The sequence below is a fragment of the Arachis ipaensis genome, chromosome B9, assembly GCF_059453495.1.
Source record: "Arachis ipaensis isolate K30076 ecotype BB chromosome B9, ASM5945349v1, whole genome shotgun sequence".
Lineage (NCBI taxonomy): Eukaryota > Viridiplantae > Streptophyta > Magnoliopsida > Fabales > Fabaceae > Arachis > Arachis ipaensis.
In genome coordinates this window covers 26,553,932-26,579,087 of record NC_142444.1, presented here as the reverse complement: position 1 = coordinate 26,579,087, position 25,156 = coordinate 26,553,932, and the positions used below count along the sequence as shown (strand labels likewise).

At 36.6% G+C, this 25,156-nt stretch overlaps 2 protein-coding genes across 2 annotated transcripts; both read right to left on the bottom strand.

Annotated features, from left to right (window-relative positions):
• Positions 1-5,517: 5,517 nt before the first annotated feature.
• LOC148544082 (uncharacterized) lies at positions 5,518-7,325 on the bottom strand. Its single transcript, XM_088497852.1, has 3 exons — positions 7,313-7,325; positions 6,028-6,422; positions 5,518-5,958 (listed from the first exon to the last, which is right to left on the bottom strand). The coding sequence occupies exons 1-3, from the start codon at positions 7,323-7,325 to the stop codon at positions 5,518-5,520; spliced, it is 849 nt and encodes a 282-aa protein (XP_088353978.1).
• Positions 7,326-9,937: 2,612 nt separating this feature from the next.
• On the bottom strand, positions 9,938-17,125 carry LOC107619222 (uncharacterized). The gene is made up of 9 exons (XM_016321470.3): positions 16,568-17,125; positions 16,353-16,487; positions 15,061-15,177; positions 14,595-14,723; positions 13,728-13,904; positions 13,263-13,403; positions 11,936-12,121; positions 10,948-11,019; positions 9,938-10,343 (listed from the first exon to the last, which is right to left on the bottom strand). Exons 1-9 carry the CDS (start codon positions 16,661-16,663, stop codon positions 10,185-10,187), a joined length of 1,212 nt encoding a protein of 403 aa, XP_016176956.1. The 5' UTR covers positions 16,664-17,125; the 3' UTR covers positions 9,938-10,184.
• Positions 17,126-25,156: the final 8,031 nt, after the last annotated feature.

Here is a 25,156-nt window from a genome sequence, read left to right as displayed (position 1 = left end):
TATTCTGGACGGAACAATTGGCGCCCACCGTGGGGCCCGATTTTTTCTTCACTTTAGAATATAACCCACACATACCTTGTGCTCTACCTTATTTTTTCAGGAACTGAAGCATGACGGACCAATCGGGCACCCATCAACAAGCTGGTCTCGACCTCGTCGCTGCGAACGCGGCACTACTGGCAGAGAATCAGCGAATGGCCGAACTATTGGCGACCTTGCAAAACAAAGGTGAAAGGAAAAATGTCGACAAGGAAGTGAACACTGATCAGCAAAACGAACACCAGTCAGAATCCAATGACAAAACAGAGGAGAAAACCCCGAAGACCGGAAGGAGACGAGCTAACCCCTTCTCTGAGGAAATCATGAGTTTCAAAATGCCTCAGAACTTCACGCTTCCTATGACACTGGTACCTTACAAAGGGATCGGAGATCCTAAGATTCATGTGACCAAATTTGAGTCCATGATGTTCCTCAATAGCGATTCCGATCCCATATTATGTCGTTCTTTCCCCACCTTTTTAGACGGTGCTGCGCTGTTGTGGTTTTCCAATTTGCCTGCAGGTTCAATAACAAGTTTCGACGACTTCTCCAAACTCTTCATCAATCAGTTCGCGGCTTCCAAGATTTATGTAAGAGACTCAGACTATCTCAGTACCATCAGACAAGGACCGCACGAGAGCCTGCGGGACTATATGACTCGCTTCACAACGGCAGCCATGGAGATCCCCGACCTTAACCCAGAAGTTCAATTACACGCCATAAAGAGTGGCCTGCGCCCAGGAAAATTTCAAGAAGCAATTGCGGTTGCAAAGCCGAGAACACTAGAGGAGTTTCGGGAGAAAGCGACCAGACAAATCGAGATAGAGGAACTACGAGAAACTCGGAAGGGTGAGAGGCAGCCGAACAAAAGAGACGAAGATAGGACAAACACCAGAGATTCAAAGAAGCCCTTCAGGCTGACACCCAAATACGACTCCTACACCAGATTCAACACCAAGAGGGAAGACATCATTAAGGAGATACTACATAACAAGTTGATAAAGCCGCCGAGCAGAGCCGGCTCATATCAGGACCAGCGCTATGTGGACAAGTCCAAATACTGCGCTTTTCACCAGAAGTTCGGCCACACAACCGACGAATGCGTGGTCGCAAAGGACCTCCTGGAAAGACTAGCGAGACAGGGACACCTAGACAAATACATCAGCGGCAAAGCAAGGGGTACCTCCGACGACCCTGATAATCGGCACCAGGAGCGAAAGCAGCCGACCTTGGATAAAACCAGAACCCTACCCCCACCAACGAGGGGGGTCATCAACTGCATCTCTGGGGGGTTCGCAAGTGGAGGCAACACTAGTTCGGCGCGAAAACGACGATACAGGGATATGCTAACACTGCAGCGAACGACCGAGATATCGACGGCCAATCCGAATATACCTAACATATATTTCAAACAAACAGACTGTCAAACCCACTCCGATAATCTGGATGACCCCGTCGTAATCTCTATCCAAGCAGGGGACCTCCTCGTTAGAAAAGCCCTCCTCGACCCCGGCAGTAGCGCCGACGTCCTTTTTTATTCAACCTTCAAGAAAATGAAACTCAGCGAACGATCCCTTCTACCCTCTTCAGGAGAGCTGGTCGGATTCTCAGGGGAACGAGTGTCAATCCTCGGCAGCATCTGGTTAAAGACGACCTTAGGCGAACATCCAATGAGCAAAACTAAGGACGTGCAGTTCCTCGTAGTAGATTGCATTAGCCCATACAATATTATTTTGGGTAGACCCTTTTTAAACTCTTTTGGCGCCATCGTTTCCACACTGCACCTATGTGTCAAATTTCAGGTACAGGAGGAGCAGATAGCCACCATACACTCCGACCACATTGAAGCTCGCCGATGTTACAATGAGAGCTTAAAGATCAGGACAGATACCCGACCAAACCCCGAACCAACCAAAGGCACATACAACATCGCCAACATATCGGGCGTTGCCGAGCTCGATCCACGAGGAGATCTCCATGACAAACCAACACCAACAGACGAACTAGAAAAGGTACAATTAGATAACAATGTTAACCATTACACTCACATCAGTTCTTCCCTCCTTTCAGGAACAAAACAAAAGATAACAAGCCTACTTCGGCGAAATGCCGACCTGTTCGCTTGGACACCAGCAGATATGCCCGGCATAGATCCAAACCTCATCTGCCACAAGCTGCAAATCAATCCGAATGCACGACCCGTCTCCCAGAAGAAAAGAAACATGGGAGACGAGAAGCGTGCAGCATGCCTTGAGGAAACACAGAAGCTCCTCCAAGCAGAATTCATAGAAGAGCTCCGATTCACTACATGGTTATCAAACGTAGTTATGGTAAGAAAGGCCTCAGGTAAGTGGCGCATGTGTGTAGATTTCACTAACCTAAACAAAGCATGCCCCAAGGATGCCTATCCACTCCCATGCATAGATAAATTGGTAGACAATGCATCAGGATATCCTATTTTAAGTTTTTTAGATGCATATTCTGGTTACAATCAAATATTAATGCATCCAAAAGATAAGGATAAAACAGCTTTCATAACTGAACTAGGAAATTACTGTTATACTGTTATGCCTTTTGGCCTCAAGAATGCAGGGGCTACCTATCAACGCCTCATGGACAAAGTCTTCAGCAAACAAATAGGGAGAAATCTAGAGGTATATGTTGACGACATGGTCGTCAAAACCCAAAAAGAAACCACCCATGATACCGACCTAGAAGAAGTGTTCGGTCAGCTGAGGAAACATAACATGCGACTCAACCCGGACAAGTGCGCTTTCGGGGTGAAGGGTGGAAAGTTCCTAGGCTTCATGCTGACGTCAAGAGGCATCGAGGCAAACCCGGAGAAGTGTGAAGCGATCATTAACATGAGACCTCCCCGAACAATAAAGGAAGTCCAGATACTAAATGGAAGGCTGGCCGCACTCTCCCGATTCCTACCAAATGTATCAACACATTCCCAACATTTCTTCAACATACTGAAGAAACAAACAAAGTTCAACTGGAACACAGAGTGTGAAACTGCTTTTCAGAAATTAAAGGCCATAATCTCGTCCCCTCCGACCTTACAAAAGCCAAATCACGAAAAGCCACTACTATTATACTTGTCAGTCTCACCAAAAGCCATCAGTTTAGTACTCGTCACAGAGATAGAGGATAAGCAGGAACCAGTCTACTTCGTCAGTAAAACATTGCAAAATGCCGAGCTCAGATATCCACCAATGGAGAAGCTGGCATATGCACTTATACTCACAGCAAGAAGATTAAGACAGTACTTCCAGAGCAACAAGGTCATCGTCAGAACAAATCAACCCTTGCGACAAATTCTCACTCGACCCGAGGTCTCAGGACGACTAACCAAATGGTCTATAGAATTATCTGAATTTGACATAGTATACGAGCCGAGGACAACGTTGAAGGCACAGTTTTTAGCAGATTTTGTAGCCGAGTTAACAGAGCAGGAGGATCACGCACACACATGGGAGCTCTATGTAGATGGAGCCTCAAACTCAGAAGGATCGGGAGCAGGAGTGTACTTGACAAACAGCTCGGACCTCCAAACAGAGCAGTCAATCAAATTCTTATTTCAAACAAGCAACAATCAAGCCGAGTACGAAGCCCTACTAGCCGGCCTCCAACTCGCACAATCCCTAAACATAACACACCTACAAATATACTGCGACTCACAACTGGTAGTACAACAGGTAACCGGGAACTTTCAGGTAAAAGACCAACTGCTAGAAAAATATCACGCGTTGGTAAGGGAACTCATATCTCATTTTACTTCCATACAAATCACACACATAGCTCGGGAACAAAACACCCGAGCAGATGCTTTATCAAAACTAGCAACAACCAGGAAAAATATGCATGATTCCGTCATATCTCAGCTAACCCTTGCAGAACCAAGTTTTGGCAAAACAATCTTTTCTATCACACAGGAACAAGACTGGCGAACACCATACAAGCAATTTCTACAAACAGGAACCATACCAACAACCATAAAAGACGAACGAACCTTTAAAAGGCGAGCAGCATCTTTCACACTGATTGGAACCGAGTTATACAAAAGAGGATTCTCCCAACCACTACTGAGATGTCTAAGCACGGACGAAGCTAAGCTGGCCATGGATGAAACCCATGAAGGAGTGTGCGGCAACCATATAGGTGGGATCAGCCTGGCATCGAAAGTCGCCAGAGCAGGCTATTATTGGCCAACAATGAAGAACGATTGTGTCGAAAAAGTGAAAAGATGTGACAGATGCCAAAAGCATGGACCATTAACTCACAACCCAGCCGAGAACCTGCACACCTCGGAGGTAAGCTGGCCGTTTTATAAATGGGGGCTTGACATTCTTGGCCCATTCCCCAAAGCTCCAGGACAGGTAAAATATTTACTTGTAGCAATTGATTATTTTTCGAAATGGATAGAAGCCATACCACTAGCTAAAATAGGAGCCGACAAAGTCCGAGCTTTTCTGTGGAAAAACATCATTTGTCGTTTCGGTATACCACATGCCATTATAACTGACAATGGTCGGCAGTTCACCGATCAAAGCTTGGCAGGATTTTTGCAGGGTTTCGAGATCAAGCATCATTTCTCATCAGTAGAACACCCACAAACAAACGGACTTGCCGAAGCAGCTAATAAGATAATTCTTATGGCACTCAAGAAAAAACTCGGCGAAGCCAAAGGAGAATGGGCAGAGCTGATCCCAGAAATACTATGGGGTTACAACACAACAACACAAACAACCACCAAGGAAACACCTTACCGACTCGTTTATGGCGCCGACGCAATGATTCCAGTCGAGGTCGCCCTAACATCGGCAAGAACAACAACAACAACCTCGGCAACAAACAATGATAAAGCCAGACAAATGGAGCTAGACACAATAGAGGAAGACAGACACAAGGCCGAGATAAGACACAAGGCAATGCAAAGCATAATAAGAAAGAAATACAACAAGAAAGTCAAACTCAGGTCCTTCGTAGAACAGGACCTCGTCCTAAGACGAACAGAGGAGGCGAGGAAACCACAAACACATGGAAAGCTCGCCGCAACATGGGAAGGTCCTTACAGAATAACAAGAGTGCTCGGCAAAGGAGCATACAAACTTCAAACACTACAAGGGAACGACGTCCCTGGAATATGGAATGTATCATCTCTACGATCATATTTTTCATAAACAGATATGGAAACGGGGAGACACTCTTTTTCCTACTCACAAGGTTTTTTCCCGAAAACAAGGATTTTTTCTTGGAGAGGTTTTAATGAGGTCCCCCACCCCATATCATTCATGTACTATAATAGTCAAACACATGTTTCCTAATCAGAATATCAACATTATCATAAATACCACGCTAAAAGTGTCAATCCCAAAACAATGTGCGCACATCTACAATCAAAATACCAAACCCCTTAAGCGGGTACAAAATACCTACCTCAAAATTCAACAAAATAAATTACAAAGCAGTTTTCTAGTCTGCTCCTTTCTCCACCGACTCACTATCACCCTGATTCTCAGGCAGAGTACCATCATCCACCAAACGACCATCACTCACAATTTTTGTCACGTCCAATAAATTCACATCAGCATCCGGGGCGACGACACCAATCTGAGCAACCGCCCGATCAAAACCCAGAGTAAAAGCAGTCAAAACCTCCTCTTCAAGCTCGGCAACTCTCGCTTTCAACCCCACAAGCTCGGCAACATTCGCCTCTAAATCACCCTTCAGCTTAACAACTTCGACTTCAGATGCCTTCTTCACATTCCTTACCTCAGCCCTTAACTTCTCAATCCTCGAGTCCCTCTCCTGCAACGAATCTTTAAGCTTCTTCACAGCAGCCAGATTATCTGCATCCAATATGGCATCTAGTTCAGAGGTACGGCCAATCGACAGCAAACGAGCACCCATAACCTACAACAATAGATCTAATCAACCAATACTCAAAAACACTAAAACGGACAAGCTAAGATAAAGTCAAACCTGCAGATAACGTGCGACTCCTATCTTCCCAGCATCATGGATCGTCTTCACATCAGCATCAACCTGCGCGAACTCATCAGCCACCGCCATGAAGGGAAATGAGGCCGACCATATCGAATTACTCGGGCCATCCTTATAACCATGAAGGACAAGTTGGCTCTGGTAGGAAGCCTCAATCTCCTCCGCCGTAAACACAGCGTTATCTTCCTTTGCCCCAGTCAGATCAACCACCTTTGCAGCCCCTCCACCCCTCTTTCTCTTAAGAGGAGCTTCCTGACCAACAGAACCCCCACCCTCTTTTCCTACATTCGTCGACGAACCTTCTTTTTCCTTCTTCCTAGCCTTCGAAACGAAAGCCTTCAAATTAGCAGTAGTTAGGGTTGAAGCCTTTTCACCTGACAAAAACAAACCAAACCAAATCAAATAAACTGCTGAAAATATTATACACGGCTAACTTTTACAAAAAACATACCCAAATATTCTTCTAACGCCTCCCTATCCCCCTCAAGCCTCAGTAGAGACTGAATAGACAACAGCTCGGAAGATGACATGGCAGACATCAGGAAACCAATGACATAGTCCTCACTTTTTACCCTCTCCTCACACTCTAAAACCTGCCGAGGCTCAGGGGACCAGTAAATCGGAAATCTTTCTTCCATCATAGCATCAAGATAAAACGGATAGCACTCCTCACATATCTGAACTTTCACAAAAAACTCTTTAAAGTCTTTAAAAGAAGACTTGTACAAACTGAAGATAGCCCGTCCAGGGTGACTACTCAAGTTCACCCAACCTCCCTTCCAAACACCTTTCGCTTGAAATAGCGAAAAGAAAACCCCCAGAGACGGATAACACCCTAGATACTCCATCAGACATTCAAATGCACGGACAAATGCCCACGAATTAGGGTGGAGCTGTGTGGGAGCGCAATTGAGCAATGATAATATGCCACATTCGAAGTCAGTAAAGGGAAAGCGAACACCTAATTCCGTCAACAAACAGGTATACATGTAAAAGTACGACCAATCACTCCTCTTCTCACACACCCTATCACTCTTCTCGCAGGGCAAGAACCTAACCCTCAAGCTATCCCCACCCCTAACCCACCGCGCATTATTCAACTGAGACAACATATCATAACCACTGAAAACTGAAGCCCGGGCCTTGACATCACTGTCAACCCAGCCGTAAGGATCATTTTCATCAACCTCAACCCCCTTCTTACCCATGCCAACAAACTGCCAACAGTAACGCTACAGACAAAAGAAAGACGAAAAGAAGTTACCTTTCTTACTCATGTTGACACTCAAAAGCCAAACTTGCAGGAGCCTAACGGATACGGAGACAAGGAGTTACTTCGACACGTTACTCCACGTAACCTTCCCACTTCCCCATTAAACATAACTGGCGTTTCCCAAACTTCCCGCCTTCAACAAAAAATAAATAAAAAACAATACAAAACATAAAGCCCATTCACTCAGGCCCAAAGCAACTTAGCATGAGCAACACGTTAAGCTTGGGGGCTACCCAGGCAATACATCTACACAAAAAACACCAACATTGCCGAGGATATAGAAAAGCCCAACATGTTCCTCATGCCGAGCTTGGGGGCTGTGTACCTAACCGATATCCTCGGCAATATCTCCCATTATCTTCGGCAACCAAAACTGCATAACCGAGAATAAATCCAGTAATTCAAATGAGGCCGAGATCTGGGGATAACGTAACTTCCAACTCAAACCGTACTCAGGGCACAGCCTATTTAATCAGGCGAACTTAACTCGCCTAAAGAGGAACACAATCTCTACCTACTACTTTATTCTTCACCCCTTATCTTCTTAAACGTTATTTTTTGTGAGCTTATTATTCTGGCAACTGACTTGAGCGTCGGAGTCCTTTTTTGCAGGGTCCACACCGAGGCTAAGGTTCACAGGAGAGCGCTTCCGAGTCGTATCTCAGTCGTTACACCGATCATACCTCGGAGGCATATTCTGGACGGAACAAATGGGTTATGTGAGTGTTGAACTTGTAACTTAGTTTTCAATAAAAGCTTTCAACCAAATGAGCTAATCATTATCTATATAATGGAATTACTCATTCTTTTAAAAATTATTTGGGGCCATGACCCCCCATTGCCTATGAAAAGCTCCACCAATGTGAGCACCTAATTAACAGTTCAGTTTTTCACTCTAATTTTTTAGAAATGAGAAGATTCCATTTTTCTGTCAACGTTTACTCTTCAACTTTTTTCTTTAGTTCATTAAAACCTTTAACATCACCGTTTGAACAAGATCAGGACATGAGATTTTCTTTAAAACCATTCAATCAAGGAGTCTTTGGTGAAGTTCTTTCACGTTGGATTTCATACTCTGCAATAACCATCAAATAGACCCAAATATTCTTTGTCATTGTCGGTAGGAATGCATTTTAACCTTTTCCTCGTTTCTCAATACACACAATTTGGTCTTGGTCTTCAAAGTATAAACCACAATTTTCTGGAAACGTGATCAATGAATGTTAAAGGGTCAATGCTAGTGTGCTGAAGGCTTAAATATTCAGCATGTGCTATAATGAGGTGGAATTACTCGATGGAGGAAATGGTTGGTGCTCCACGCGTAGACAGGAAGTTGACTTCTTGTAGTTTGTGCCATAGTTATTAGAATCGAACTTATAATTAATTTGGTTATATGACCGAATCACCGGATCGCTGGTTTAATTGATGAGTTACTGATTCACTCGATTAACCTAATCATAACTAAAAAAAATATATGAATAAAATTAAAATAATGTCTTAAAATTAAAATATAAGTCTTTACAAACATTAATAATTGTACTAATTAGCTAATCTGTTAATGGTGATTAGGTGGTTGGGTTGGACTTTTTTGTTGCAATGGGTTCTTTTGGCCATAAAAGTGGATTTTAGGTTTATTGAACTAATTTTATGAAGATTTCACTTGTTGGATTTTTGTGGATCCTATCAAAAAGAAGGTTGAGAACCAAAAAAACAAAAAAAATGGTTTGAAAATTGAATGTATAAATAGCGGCTGAAAATTTGAGACGTGTAATGTATTTAATGTTTGAAATGTGCATGGTAGATTTTGATATGCCATTAAGTGTTAAGAAAACAAATAAGAGACAAATAACTAATGGTAAGGTATAGACTACCTTGTCATGAATATTTAGAAGAAAAGAAATTTCATTGCATTACTACCATGAAAAACATTTGATAGTATGAATCGTAGTAATGTTACGATAAAGCAAGAATTGTGTATATTTATTGTGTTTTTGATAAAAAAAAAAAAAAAAAAAAAGAGCATTTTTGCTATCTTTTTAATGAAAAATAAAGTTAATAATGTGAGAACATATAATAAGAGATGAGATATAGTTATTTTGAATTGTGCATAGAAGGTAAAATGTCGAAAAAGGAAATAAATTTGCATTTATGAAGGTGTCCCGCGAGGTCGTCATTCATTGTCGAATACTCGTCTGCTCGACTTGCTCTTGCTCCTCTACCACCTTAAAAATCCTTCTATCCATCAGAGCCCATCTTTATACCAAAAAAGCGCAACCCCAACAAAAGGACCAACCCAATTGTAACCAAAATTAAAAATTACTACATACTAATTGTGCCATTCTGCAACATAATTACACCTTCTCCATCCGACAACTTACTGCAACCCCTGCTTCAACTCAGTTGCTGTTTCCTCTTCCAGCAGCAACGCCTCCACGCGTCGGATTTCCCGCATAGCTAACTCATTTCAGCACTTGCTTAAAAAATCAAACTTCAGCACCATGGCACAGAACAGTCTTCATTGGGCCACAAACATCACAATGCACCAAATCAAGTATTTCTAACTTCCTTGAAGGTTGGTGCAATGGTGACTCTTGAAAGAGACTGTAAGTAAGAACATTTATGCAAATATGTATTTTTTAACACTAGACATTGACAATATAACATGTTTAGCTAACTCAGTCATGACCTTTCGCACTCAGATGACATAACGTTTTGATTGTTCGTGTATATGTTGAAATTCATTTGAAAAAAAACTTATAAATTTTTTTTGGCAGAGCACGATAAATAAATTCAAAATAAGACCAACATAACATAAATTTTTATAGACTTGGCTCGTGATTTACATAGTAGGGAAAAAAAAAACCTAAGAGATAGCTCTTTCTCTTGAAACGGAGTGACCATTGAGATGCATAGAAGCACACCCAATGTTAGGAATTTTGTTTCGTCTAAGCGAGAAGGGATTGATCCCTGCCTTGTGAGAAGCAACAACTCCAATGGCCTCCCAATAATTTGAGACTTGCAGCTGAAAGAAGAAACAACAATTTCATTAACCAACACAGTTTCATTTCATTGCACATGGTATAAGCATCACCTCTAAAAGGAAAAGACAATTTGGTTTGAGAAAACATTTTTTGTTTCCATTTTTATTCTTCCTTGTTTTTCGAATTTTGAAAGAAGGGGGGGGGGGAATAAAAGCAGTGAAAATAATAAAAGTGCTTTTATTTTCATTTTTCCTTCATAAATCTTATAAATAAGACACTAAAAATAAAAATACAAACCAAACCAAACACTTTAAAGAATTCTTTTTGGTTTAATATTCGTAATCCTCACAATTTAATGTAATGTTCATTGAGCATTATTGTTAAGTAGTAAGTACATTAATAAAGGTATTGTATTATTGATTTTGGATTTCTAATTAGCATGCAAATAACCAAAGTAACTGATATTATGAACATGAGGTAGTATTATATTATTTACTAGTTTATCCATATATATCATTTGTCTAGCATTTCCACCATTTTTTTTAACTCAAAAAGATTGCAAATATTTCAGCAAATTCATTTCTTGAGAATATTAATTCAAGTGGATAAAGTATTAGATGCACAAAACAAAAGAAAAAACTGTACCGTTTCAAAACCAAGTTTATCTGCAGTATCATTGAGAACAGTATCATTTTCTTCCACTGTAATCATCAGAGGCTGCAAGAAAAAATACTGTCATGTCGAAACAACATTGTAACAGAAATTGCTGGTTAGACAACTTTGAGCAAAAGAAAGATAAAAAAGTTATCAGGCAATAATCGTTGTTTCTTGTAAATAAAATTCATTGCTTTTTTCCGAAAACCAAATGCTTATATGTAGGGGTGCACATGGGCCGGGTGAAGCCGGGTTTGATGTGACCCAGACCCGGCCCGAAGTATACACCGGGTCTATTTATTAGACCCGAACCCGGTTTTAGACCCGATGAAACCAATACACTTTCGGGCCATAATTATACCGGGTGAAAACCAGGTCGTTAACATTACATTACGTTGATACCTTCTTGTAAGCTAGCATGTAAAAATATCCAAATTTCCAAGACTCCAACCATTGGTTAACATGGTAAAATTCACTTAGAAAAATATAACAAAAACTAACCATTCTTCAAAATTAAAGCATAACCACAATCAATACTAAAGTATAACCACAATCAATACTAATATTGTCTAATAATACCAAATATTTAAATCAATACAAATAACATAATCTTATGTATTAGTCTAAAGTCTTATGCATTCTAAACATAAAACATTAACTTATAGTCTTATAATGATTAATAACACAAAATATTAAGGTTTACAATACTTAAATTCCACATAAGAATAATCATGATCCATCACTAATAACACAAAATATTAATTGTGTATGATGACCGGGCCACCGGGCCGACTTCGGGTGACCCGAGCTATGGCCCAGACCCGACCCGAAATAATGACCGGGTCTATTTTTGAGACCCGTACCCGACCCTAAACCCGATGAAATCACACCAAATTAGTCCCTAAAGTGTTCGGGACCGGACCGGGCCTTCGGGCCGAGCCGGGTCTGTGCACCCCTACTTATATGTTTGAAATTATACCTTATTTTTTTCACTTCTTGCAAAAGCCAGAGTTCCATCACCTCCACAAGCATCTCTGGGAAGGATCACAGAATCGACATCGCTCACAGATATGAAATTCCTCTCCGTAGATTCAGAGGGGTTAACCAAGTATTGAGGAGCATTACTTAAGCCAGCAAGTACACATGGCAAGAAGGTGTAGCCAATCTATTAGACATGGATAAGTTATCTACCCAACCAAAATGCAAAGAAACGAGAAATAATTTTTACTGCAATAACACATTAATAAACCAAGTTCGCGCCAACTAGATAAATAAAATTTTGCAATTGTATCCACTCAACAATTTCCATAGTCAATCCATACAGGTTGCATCTAAATGATTTCAATTATAAGAGCAAACACTTAAAATGCTCCTCTCAATTTTGCTCCAAACAAATTAGACCTTAACAAAAGGAAATGAAATTTTCACTACTAAACTAAAAATCATATTCTCCTAACCAGGTAAGGGAAATAGTTTAGTGAACACAACATATAGATGTCAACAACATAAGACGTGTTTGGATCTAATTTAGATGCTAATGGTCTATGCAACTAACTTAAGACACTAATACTTAATTAGTTAATTACAACAATATCTATTTGCTAAGGTATGCAAAAATCAGCATGAATCAATGAAACGGGTGGAAATATATTGATCATAAATTGCTAGAAAATTTTTCCAAATTGTACAAACCTGCAAACATGGCATCAATGAACACAATGGCTAACTGAGATGTTTCTAAGATCCTACCTTCTGAAACACTGTAGCCTTTTCATCACAATCCAGAATGTGCACATGAATGATATGGTGGATATTTCAATAAAGAAGAATACAGGTGTAAATACAAAAGTCAATATGCTAGTCTCATCCTTTTGAATTCCCATGCAGGAAATAGGTTACATGCTGCAGTAGAATAACAGCTAACTTTAGTGGAAAGTCCCTAGATCACCACATTCATAGGATATATTGATTTTGACAAAATATGCATACATATTTTTATGGAAGTTGTTATCATGACACAATATCCACAGAATGCATAAGAAAAAAGAAAATATGGCATTTAGACCAAACTAGTTTTTACCAGGATCACTTTTATTTTTTTTTATTTTTTTGTTTACTTCTTCTACCTGATGCTTATTAAATTAATTTTGAAAAAGAAAATGAAGCTACGTTAAGCAAAATTCAAATTTGATAAACTCTACTTGGACCACCAAAGGTAGATGGTTGCATACTTGCAATCAGTTACCAAATTCTAGTGTCATTGAACCGCCAAAAATAAAGTTGTTTGCTATCCAGAGTTTACCAACCTCCTCTGCTGCTGATTTTGGACTAAGAGACAAACTCATGGTAAGTGGAGACATAGCAGGAGCATGAGCACAGGGAATTTTGAACTCCTTTACCACTAGATGGCTTATAACTGCCTCAACTCCTGCCAAAAGGTCTACTCCCTGTGAAGTTCAGGTGGAGGAAGAAAATGTAAGTAAGCAAGGAATGAATGGGATAAGAATCGTTCCTGGAACACTTAACATACTCCAGCAGCAAAGGTATTAAAGAAAAAATTTCAGATCATCTAAAGATTGAAAATCTTTTAGCATAAAAATCAATCAAATGCAAATAGCAAAGAACCGATGACAATGATAAAAATGGAGAACTTAGAACAATGGCCCTAGAAAGTTAAAGAGTGAGATATCCTATGATTTTCTTTTAATCAAATTATATTCTTCGATATCTAGTGAAGTGTTATTTCATTTCAGTAATCATTAGCACCGTACCATTCCCAGCCGATAGTCATCTACATCATCAGTATCATCATCTGGAAAACGCCCAACAACAGCAATGGCATTCACTTTTGACCTATTCACTAAATTCCGTACAGCTCTAATCAAAGAATCAGGGTGCCTAATCCTCCCTGTTGATTTTCCAGTTTCTGGATCAATCCACTTCTCCACCTGTATAATTTGCCGAATCAAGTACTAGAATCTCATAGGAAGACAACTATAAAGCTGACTTTGGTTATGCATTTTAAATTGTTGCAAGATCATAATCTTAGATGCTATAGACATGCATGAAGAATTCTTTTAATCCAACTTCAAAACAACAAATTCCATGAGGTGAGAACAAAATAAATACAACTATAAGAATATTATCTTGAAAATAGAGAGTAATAGAGAGATAAACAGCAGAGAAGACATTTATTTGAAAAATATATTACCATGACCTACCATTGTTAGGTCCAACTATAATATTTTTTTTTCTTTAGAATCTTTTTAGTGCACAATATGACTTTTATGAAATGTTTACACTTAACAACTTAACTTCAATTTGCAATTTTCATAACATACTTTATCAATATGTAGGATACAAGAAGAAAATTTCACCAATTATAATGCAACACAAGTGATTATGGCAAAGGCAAATTTGACAAATGGAGTATATGTGTGGGACATCATGAGCTTTATATAACTTCAGTGACATCAAATTTCTAATTATCAAATGAATCATTGCAATTCTATTAAAGAATCGAATCATTAGTTCTGCAGTCAGTTACTGTAGACAAAGGTCTGTATGTTGCACAGAGAAAATTGTCTGAAAAAGCATGGTGGTTTACATTTTATAGGAAAATGTATGAAATTGAATACCTCAAGTGGAGTGTCAGTGACAATATATTCTATGATGGGTAATCCAAGTGATGCCCTAGCAGCATCAGCTACTTGTAAATGGCGAAGTCGAAGGTCCTCCTCTATTCCAGCATCAAGAACTATTCCCACCTATTTAACACCCAAAATAAATAAACAAAGGAAAAAAAATAGTGTGATGAAGAGAGAACCATTAAAGTTTGCAACATTACATGAGATACACTCGTCATGATAGCCATGAGGGTGTATAATTGAGAGGAGTGGTAGGAGAGTTAAAGGTGCAAATTTGGGCCGTATATCCATGCACAGATGGGCAGGGTACTAGAAGATCACAAGACCACTTAAGAAAGTCACATAACTTTATCTTCTAATCTTGACCATTCGTGCAAAGTGCGAGGGTCCAAATTTCATGCTTTCACTCTCCTATAAGACCACTCCTTTCGCTAGATACTTCTCATTAGAGCCATACTCTATTTTGGTGAACAGGTTGTAAAGCCCACAACCCTTCTGCAAAGCGGTCAAGCGCATAACCTTCAACGTATAATGTATTTGTCATGGGCCAGTATAGCATTGCTGCATTAAGAACCTGCAGAATTTAAAAAATCAAACAACCAAGAAAATCAACTGCCCATTTCTTCATGATAATCATTTATCATATAACTGAACAACATAGTAACATGCAACCATCCCATTTTGTGATATTCATGCTTAAATTACATAAAAACAATATAGGATTTATATCATCCATGCTGGTTCAATATGTTAACACAAACAAGCAATACCAGTACTTCACTGTTTTGCCTTTTTAATGATAAGATCTTTCTTAGAAAAATGTATCGAAAACTCTTAACGATATACGATAGGTTGAGTTAAGTAGCGAAAGGTATAATATATATACATGTATTTCTTTGTAGATCCCAGAACAATGTGGTGATCTACAAAGATACAAATATGGCAGGAAGTTCAAGATTCCTCCCAGCCTCTCCTCCCTGTAATTCTACTACTAACTACACACCTTTCCCTCGAAGTCTCCTTGTATTTCACTCTAGCACCTTCTCTTCTTTTATCTAAAGACCATTCTGTTGTTCATATATCAGAATTTACAAAAAACTTGTAATGAGATCAGCTTTAAAATAAATAATTAATAAATAGCAAATGATCACATATTGAAGAAAAACTAGAAACAACAATCTTTTATAGAACTTAAAAATACCGATAATTAATCAATTCATACTTCATAGTATATATTAATGATCAGTTATTTATGCGCCAATCAAAGATATAAAGAATGTGTTCAAAAGGATTATGAACTATTATACTAACTAGAAAACAAAATTTAAAAGAAAAACAAGTGCATTTGAATGCCAAGAATCCATGTACAGCCAGAGATTGAAGAAAGAATGGCCAAAAGTCCTACTAACGTGCCTACTAAGTTTCCTCACCCAAATGTCTCTACTCCGCAGCTCGTAATATTTGTCCTAGAGCAATGCTACATGACCAACAAAATTTATCACATTTTGGCCAACATTCTATACCCTAAGTACTAAATTATAAACCCTAAACAATAGACCCTAAATTCTAATAATATAAAAATAAAGTGTTGGCTAAAAGTGCTAGGTAACATTGATAAAAAGCGTTGTCCCTAACATTTCTCAATGTCTTAGAGACAGAATCCAAATACAGCCTCAAAGAGTTAAAAAGGAGCAGCGATGAGTGATAAGAAAGTAGCAGCAGCATTAATACATATACATACATACATACATTTGGATGAGTGATAAGACAATCAACGACGGTGGAGAGAGCACGAGCAACGGGCAAAGCATCTCCAGCGTAACCACCAATAGCAGCTCCAATCCCTGTAGGCACTATCATCACGCTCGTGTACTGCCTTTTAAACTGCACACACACAAAAGGTCACACCTAAGGAAAACAATTTTGCTTATCCCTGAAATTTGTTTGATGGAGTGACAACTAACCTTGAAGGAATGGGAGCAGCAGGAAATGGTTGGTTTGGAGCGTTGAGTGAGGAAGCGGCGAAAGAAAGGAGTCGGAGACATGAGCGCTGCGGCCATTGATGTGCCTGTTAATCCACCTTTGAAATATAACGAATATAAGAATAAGGTGACGTCTGTGGTGGCCAGACTAAAACAATGGCTAAGGTGGCCAAGGAACACGTGGCACTTTTGAAGAGAGTAGACCAGAGGAGTTGATTGGGTCAAACACGGCGAGAGATTGCTAACAGAGAAACACGGCGAGGAGAGATCAAACGACCGCGACTCCGACAAGAGGAACGCGAGTCCACAACGGAGTTGAGGTGCGCCGGCAAAAAAAGGCCGTCAGCATGGCTCACATTAACCTGAGCGACGCCAATGGGAGAATTGAAGTGGGATGAAAAGGTTAGGCTAGTCCGGCGGCTACGGTACCGTATGGCCGACGGAGAGTACCTGGGCGATGGAGAACGTGGGTTTCGGTAGTTGATAGGGTTCAGTGTGGGCCAGGAAACACCTATATGACAGGCGATACGGACACGACACGACACGGATATGCCGAGACGTTCTTTTTTATAAAAAATTGAATATGATATGTTTAGGATACGTTGTGAATTAAAATTTAAATAATATATTAAATTAATAAAATATCATATTGTAAATATAAAAGGAAATATAGTTGCATTAAAAAGTCTAAAAATTATGCAATTATTAAAAAAATAAAAAATTTTAATCTACTCTTGCCATCTCGCTAATAGAAAATGTATCAATTTTTTCTCCTCCAAGTCCATTATCCGCAAATACCACCGCTTCTATGTTTGGTACATTTAAAGATAAATACGAAACCTCACTCAGATCTGGACTATTGTCATCAACTCTGCTTCTATTAATTATTTTATTTTTAAATTTAAATTTTGATTTGTTTTTATTTTAAAATTTAAAAAAAAATCAGTTAATTGGACCATAAAACCACAAAATCGGGTCGGATTCGTTCGGATTCGTGACAGCTTCACCAAAATTCTGCACCGCAAAAAGACACGCCACGCTCATTTGAAGTATTCGTCGAGTGTCAGTGTCGGATTCGTGTCCGACACGGATACACCGGCACCATAGGAGAATCCGTGCTTCATAGAGTGTGGGTCTGTCATTAGTTTTTTCTGACGTATGGACAATGAGTGTGTATTTTGAAATTGGTTTCAAACTTCCTTTGCTAGCAAAGGAATACCAAACAAAAGGATGAAAACTCTGGTTCAAGGGAATATGGGGAAAAGAAAACATTAGAAAGGAAAATGGGTGGAAAATTAAATTTTCTTCCGTTTGGATCACCAAAGAAAATTAAGACTTTATTTGGTTGGAAGGAAAAAAAATAAAAAAGAAAGAAATAGAAAGGAAAGAAAAGAAAGAAAATAAATTGAGTAGAATTTTATTTTCCTTAAATATGTTTGAATAAAAAAAATGAGAAAGAAGGAAATAGTATATAATGTTATGAAAAGATAATTTTATCTTTAAATATTTTAAAATATATTAAAAAATAGAGGATAATATTGAAATATTGATACAAAATACATTTTTCTTCTATTTTCCATCCATTGTCGGAGGGAAAAAATTTTTAATGGGTCCCACCCATTTTTTACACTATTCATTATTTTTCTTTGACTTTTTCATTTAACCAAACAAAAGAAAATAATCCTTCCAATTTTTTTCCTTTCAATTTCTTTCCTCCCATTTTCCCCTCAAACAAACACACCCTAAGAGAAAATGAAAAAAGTGAAGTGATGTATAGTTTTTTTTTTTTTCTCTTATGAGATGAAAACGGATGAAAAAGGAACAAATAATGACACAATGACATATTTAAAAAATAGATTCTCTGCAGTGAAAAAACACTTGAGAGATTAAAGTGTGATATTTCACTTTTAATTCTCTAAGTAGGACCAAAATTAAATAGGAGAGAGAAAGCAAATTAAACACTAGATAGCATCCAGTTTTTTTTTCACTGGAGAGAATCCACTCCCGACATATTTGTTCTAAACCAAAATTTTCCATTTTACTTTTTTTTAAATTTGAAACTGTCATCAGCCTCATCGAAGTCTCATCGTCGTTGTCCACAACGCCATCGCGACATCATCATCACTGTCACAGGTCTATCGCAACTACATCTCTTTCTTCTCAATACAAAAGTGTGTTTTTCGATCATTTTCATCGTTTCTCTCAAATTAGATAATTTCTTTAAATCGATGCTTTGTTTCTTCAACTGAAATTGTAGAGGTTTTCTATCCATTTTCTGGTTTTTGTAATTATGGATTCTTTTTTAATTTGAGTTTGTTTAGATGGATCATTGTAGGAAGTGGTAATGCAAGCACGTTTTTATTTTTTGGAATGCAACTTTTCCGATTCCTTTGAGTTGGTTCATTGTTTTTGACGTGTGTGAGAGAGGTCTATGTTAAGTTCAATTCATGTTGTAACTGTTTTTGGGTGTAAAAAATAAATTCCCTCAATGATGTGAAATATGGCAAATTGATAACGGTTGTGTACAATGTTGCAGTAGTTGTTCCATGATTGAATTAATTGATAATACATACTAATGATTACTTGAGATGATGCTCGACTATTTGTTATATATGATGCAATAAATTGATGATAATATATGTGAATTGTTTGAGTAATTTGTGGTTAGATTGCTATAGTAATGCAGAAATTTTTTATTTTATATGAATATGCTTAAATGTGAAAGTGACCAAAAATGATAATTTATTAATCCTGAGTATTTGGGGCTGATTTAATCTTTTCAATAAGTCACAATAGGTGAAAGAAAGTTAGAATGGAAGGTTAGAGTGAATGAAAAGTTAGGAATCAATTTTTGACCTCTCAAAATTCAAGATTACATGTTGTAGTCTTGTAGAATTATGCAGTTTTAGACAATAATTTGTGAACAAAACTAAGAACAATCTAGCCACTCAAAATGAGTGAAATTATTTTTCTATGAAACTTTGAAATGTCTAAATTATTCTTTTAAAATTTTAGAATTTTTCGATGTGTGGTTTGAGAGATATGATTTTTAAAAAATAGTCATTTTCTGGATAAACAATGCTATCCGAATTTTGGAACAGCAACTTCAAGACCACATATCTCGAGACTCTGAAACTCTTTGGAGGTGCAACCAAAGAGGGGTGAAATATTACTCTATCACTTTTGCAACTTCTTATTATTAAATGCTATATCAGTTTTGCCATTTTAATTTAATCATAAATTATTGCAGAATTTGCACTTTTTTTTTAAATTGGTTTAATTACTCTGTTGGTTCTTATAATTTCACGAAATTTTCAATTAGGTCCTATATTTTTTTTCCTTTTAATTGAGTCCCTAGACATTTTTTATTTTCAATTTGGTCCCTATTAACGTTAAACGTCAAAAAAACGTTAATGAATTATGAAATTACTTGTATAACCTGTCTTCCACCTATAAACACTTCATATTCCTGATTTCTCTTCTTATCCAATTTTCCTTCTTCCTAGTTTTTCTCTTTCACAATATAGCCCAAAGCTTTTTCATAATACAACCCAACATTCAATGCAACTAAAGCTTTCTCATAATACAGCCCAACCTACAGCATCCAATTAACTTTTTCATCAACCTAACATCATTGTACCATTTTATCATTTTATAAAACTCACTTGCACAAGAACAATTGATGAACAACGAAATTCAATCAACTTGAGGATCTTCACCCTCTGTTCGTTACAGTGAACACACATTCAACAACTTCTGTATATGATACTTACCAAAAGGATTCATCAACAGTTCCATAAAATGAGCAATGATCATATTGGGGTAGCAAATGAGAAAATTTTTGTGACAGTCAAATAAAGAAGTAAATGATCACTTTTTCATTCAACCATGAAAGTACCAAAAATAATATAAATCATTATTGAAACTTGCCATGAGACAGAAAATTCACAAATTCCTAAGGAAAAAACCATATTCCCTTGTTAGAAGCATGAAAGTACCAAAAACTTCACATTTCTCTATGTAAAAACCCAACATCTGCAAAATTCATCATGTATTATACAATCCACCAACCCAAAAACTAAGAGTTTTACATAGCTTCAGCCATTGTTACTTATAACACCACTTAATATGTATAATCACTGTTCATACCATGTAGGGGTCTCTTTATTGTATTCAGTCAATAAGATAGAAAGATAAAATAGACAACTTTTCACTTTGAGCTGATGAGTTCACTGCAAATTTTCTTGGTAAAAATAAATAAATAGAAACACATGAATCATGCATTGATACATAGATAAAAAAGAAGAATAATAATTTAAAGGTATGACATCAACAAATAATCTGAATTTGAACCTAAAATTTTAAATCCAAACCATCAACTGCGTCTAAAACTAATGCCTACAGAAGCGTTTTGAAAGATTGACATGAACCCTTTTTTACTAAAAAGCATGCCCATAACATCCAAATATAATTTAGAAGTTCAGAAGTTCAATCAAAGCAAAAACAGCAAAACCAAAAACTGAACGGGCCTGCCTAGAGATCTTGGAACAAACACTAGGCGAGGCGTGGCGCGGTGACGTCGCCCGGTGAGGCACGGCGAGAGAGCGCAACGGAAGCCACGGACAAACAACGCGGAGCAGAGCACAGCAGATGCACGGACAGCGCAGAATAGTGCAGCACAGACCAAGGACGACGGACCACGACGGACGCTTACGCCGCCAAGGACAACGATGACGACGCAGATGGACGGCGGAGGAGAAACACCACTGACTTCAGAGAAGCTAGGGTTCTTTGATTTTGGGACAAAATGTCAAGGGTAGTTTTGGTATTTTGAAAAAATGAAAGTGATTTAATTAGTTAGTTTAGCCTATATGAGAATATTCGATTTTTTAACAGAATATTTTGTTATTCTAAATGGTTTTATCTAAATTGAAAAAAAAAAATCATTTAAGGACTTAATTGAAAAGAAGAAAAATATAGAAATTTAAATAAAAATTTGGTAAAATTATAAGAATTTACAGAGTAATTAAATCTTTAAAATTTAAGAAAAAATAAATTACAAAATAAATTTTTAACATCATTATTACATTTTAATTATTAAAAAAATTACTAAAATGGTTTGATTTTCAGATCCCTCTTTATAAATTAATTTAAAGTTTATTGTTTGTGAAATACGATGAAAAACAGGTAACATGAAATTTTTTTTTTTCTTTATGAATCAATATCTTTTAAAGAAAAAAAGTTGATAATAAAATAATAAAATAAAAAATTAATTATTCTTAAATTAAGAATAAAATATATATTTTATAAAAGTTATAAAATTAATGATAATTAATTTTTTATTTTATTATTTTATTAATTTTTTATTTTAAAATATTTAAGTTTTTTTTATATATAAAACATTTATTATTTCCAAAAAAATTACAACGGAAGGTGAATTAGTATTTTTTGTAATTAAATCCAAATTTACTTATAATTAATATAAAAAAATTTTTGTACTAACATGCTTTTTTTTTTGTAAGTTTTTCAATTCAGATCTTAAAGAATCAGTTTAGTTTTTTTAAATTTCATGATTAAAGGAATCTATTAATCTAATCCTAAAATGAATAAACATTTCTTTATTTTTTTTGTTTTCTCTTTACATTGCCCTCTCCACCTTAGTTTTTAACTTTTTATTTTTAATTCATTTCTAAAAATCAAATTTTATTTTTGTCCAACTTATTTTTTAGATATTTTACCATTTTTTAAAATAACTATTTTTCTCTACTCACACTTTAGCTAGCCCATGTCAAATCTTTTTTTTTAGGTGAATGCTATGGTGCCTATTACTTTGTACCTAAGTTACTAAAAAAGGTAAGTAAATAATATTTAATAAATTTTACATGATTTACATTTTATTTTAAACATTTTTTTTACTTTAAAAGGAAAGTTAGGCAATTTAGGCACCATATCAAAGATACCATAGAACTCACCTTTTTTTAAGTCAAAATTCTCTCTGTCCTTGCAGTAAACCTCAAAAATTTACTGGCCAGTCAACCTCAGCATGTTATTGGCCAGTCAAACATCAGCACACTTAGCCACCTAAAATCATGCCACCAAAAAATCCACCTAAGAATAATAATTAATTAGTTATACATGGATTATCAAAAGTAAAAATAATATAAGCAAACATGAGTATGAGGCAGAGACAGTTTAGTAAATTTCTCACCTTGCGAAAGCACCAGAAGCAGAAGAGAGCGAACCGGCAAAAGAGTAGTGGAGATAGGGAGGCAAAGCAGACCATCGGCAGAGTAAAAGAGAAGAATAAATTTGCATTATCAAAAGAGAGTAGCATTATCAAAATTAGAGTGACATTATCATGTTTCTTAATTATATAAAAGAAAGAATAAATTACAAAAATTTAATTTATCTTTTTCACACAAAAAAAAGATATAATAATAAAAATATAATTATAAAAAATAATAAAAAATAATAAAAATATAAGTTATATTTTTTATTAATATTTTTTTTAATTAAAAAGGACATAAAATATACTCAATTAATTTTTTTGATATAATATTTATGTTCATATTTTATTTATTAAATATAATTTTATTTTTTTATTTCTATCTCAATGTCTCATATAAGAAAATAAAATATAACCTAATAGATACTAAGATTTTTGTTTCTTCTAGAGGTTTTTTTAATGGAATTTTGATTTTGTTAGCCATTTGTGGTAATTTATTTGTGCTATATAATATTTATGGTAATTTTTTCAACAACACTTTTACTCTTATCTCAAACTATAACCCTAATTCTACTTTAATATGTAACATTAACTCAAGTCCCAAATTTAAAATTACTTTTAAGTTAGACAAGAACCGTGTTATATTCACCACTTCTAAATGTAGTCTAAAACTAATTTCAAATTCTAACTCTAATTTCAATCTCAACCCCAAAATTAACCCCAACCCAAATTTAAAGTTGACTCCCAAGCCTAAGAGCAATCCAAACTTAATTCAAAACCCAATCCCAACCCTAATCTCAAGCCCAATTCCAAGGAGAACACCAAGCTTGTTGCAACTATTAACACCAAGTCTAATCCAAAATTCAATTTCGTTTTAGAACTTAAAAATTATTAAACTACTCTTCTACCTTAACCCATGACAACAATAAAGAAGTCTCGTGACCCACAAATTCAGATAGTTAATTTTAGAAACATAAAAAATTAGACCAAGGGTAACCACAAATTTAGGCTATAGTGACTATTCTATGAATGATAGTTATTTCCTGTTAGAATAGGGATAACCAAGACTAATGTTGAATTTTTACTTGGATGGATGTAATAGAGCTTAGTTTGATTCTGAGCTAAATTGAAAAATTGATTATTCATTATGGGAGGAGGTTGAAAAAGAAGTAGGGTGATTTCTCACCGGAAAGATAATAGTTTATGTATCCTCTTCAAGGAGGATACCAAGACTCTTAAGACATCAATTATATTTTATATATGTAATCAAGCTATTAGATACATGTATCTAACATACTTGAACAATGGCCAACTATAGTTTTCGTCTTTTCTTATATGTCTATTTCATCATGAAATCCTTAGTAAGTAGTGCTAATGATGCTAATAAGAATCTTCACATTGTATACATGGGATCACTTCCAAAGCATAATTATTCTTCAACACCCCACCATCTTAGTAAGCTGCAACAAACTACTAATGATAACGATGTAACAAATCACATGGTTAAAAGTTATTATAAGAGCTTTAATGGTTTTGCTGCAATGATCACTAACCAAGAAAGAGAGAAGCTGTAAAAGATGGAAGGAGTGGTTTCTGTTTTTTCAAGCAGAACACTGAAACTACAAACTACAAGGTCTTGGGGCTTCATGGGGTTCAAAGAATCGATACATAAAAACAAAACTGGTGAGAGTGATGTTATAATCGGAGTTATAGACACCAAAATCTGGCCAGAGTCAGAGAGCTTCAACTATCATGGTTTCGGTCTAATTCTCAAAAAGTGGAAAGGTGCATGCAAAGGTGGTAAAAATTTCATATGCAACAAAAAAAATAATCGGTGCAAGACACTATCTAAAAGGTCAACCTTCAGTAAGAGACATTGTTAGTCATGAAACTCACACAGCATCAATTGCAGCAGGGAATGAAGTAGTGGGAGCAAGCTTTTATGGAATCGCCGAAGGAGTTTCAAGAGGAGGTGTCCCATCAGCAAGAATTGCTGCTTATAGTGTGTGTAGTGAACGAGAGTGCAGAGCTGATGCCATATTGGTTGCTTTTGATGATGCCATTGCCGATGGTGTGGATCTTATCACAATTTCAATTAGAGCATATGAGCAAATGACCTTTGATGAAGACATCATTGCAATATCTTTTCAAGCAATAGAAAAAGGGATCCTAGGACACACTAAAAGCTGTTACAAAAAAATTTGAATATAGCAAGATATACGAGTGTTGGTAACTAATTCTAGAGTAAAAATTTGGATGTTGGTTTGAGAGTTCTAACACATGACAATGAGTCAAGAGAAATATGTTTTTATGTATAAAGGACCAATAAAATTGTTGATGTTTAT

Excerpts from the sequence above, each read along its gene's own strand:
- LOC148544082 (XM_088497852.1), bottom strand. Across the intron at positions 5,959-6,027 it reads GAGTCGCACGTTATCTGCAG|GTTATGGGTGCTCGTTTGCT; the intron begins GTTTGACTTTAT and ends CTATTGTTGTAG.
- LOC107619222 (XM_016321470.3), bottom strand. The coding sequence starts at position 16,663 with ATGGCCGCAGCGCTCATGTCTCCGACTCCTTTCTTTCGCCGCTTCCTC. Across the intron at positions 15,178-16,352 it reads GTCTTATCACTCATCCAAAT|GTTCTTAATGCAGCAATGCT; the intron begins GTATGTATGTAT and ends TAAATTCTGCAG. Across the intron at positions 12,122-13,262 it reads CAAAATCAGCAGCAGAGGAG|ATTGGCTACACCTTCTTGCC; the intron begins GTTGGTAAACTC and ends CATGTCTAATAG.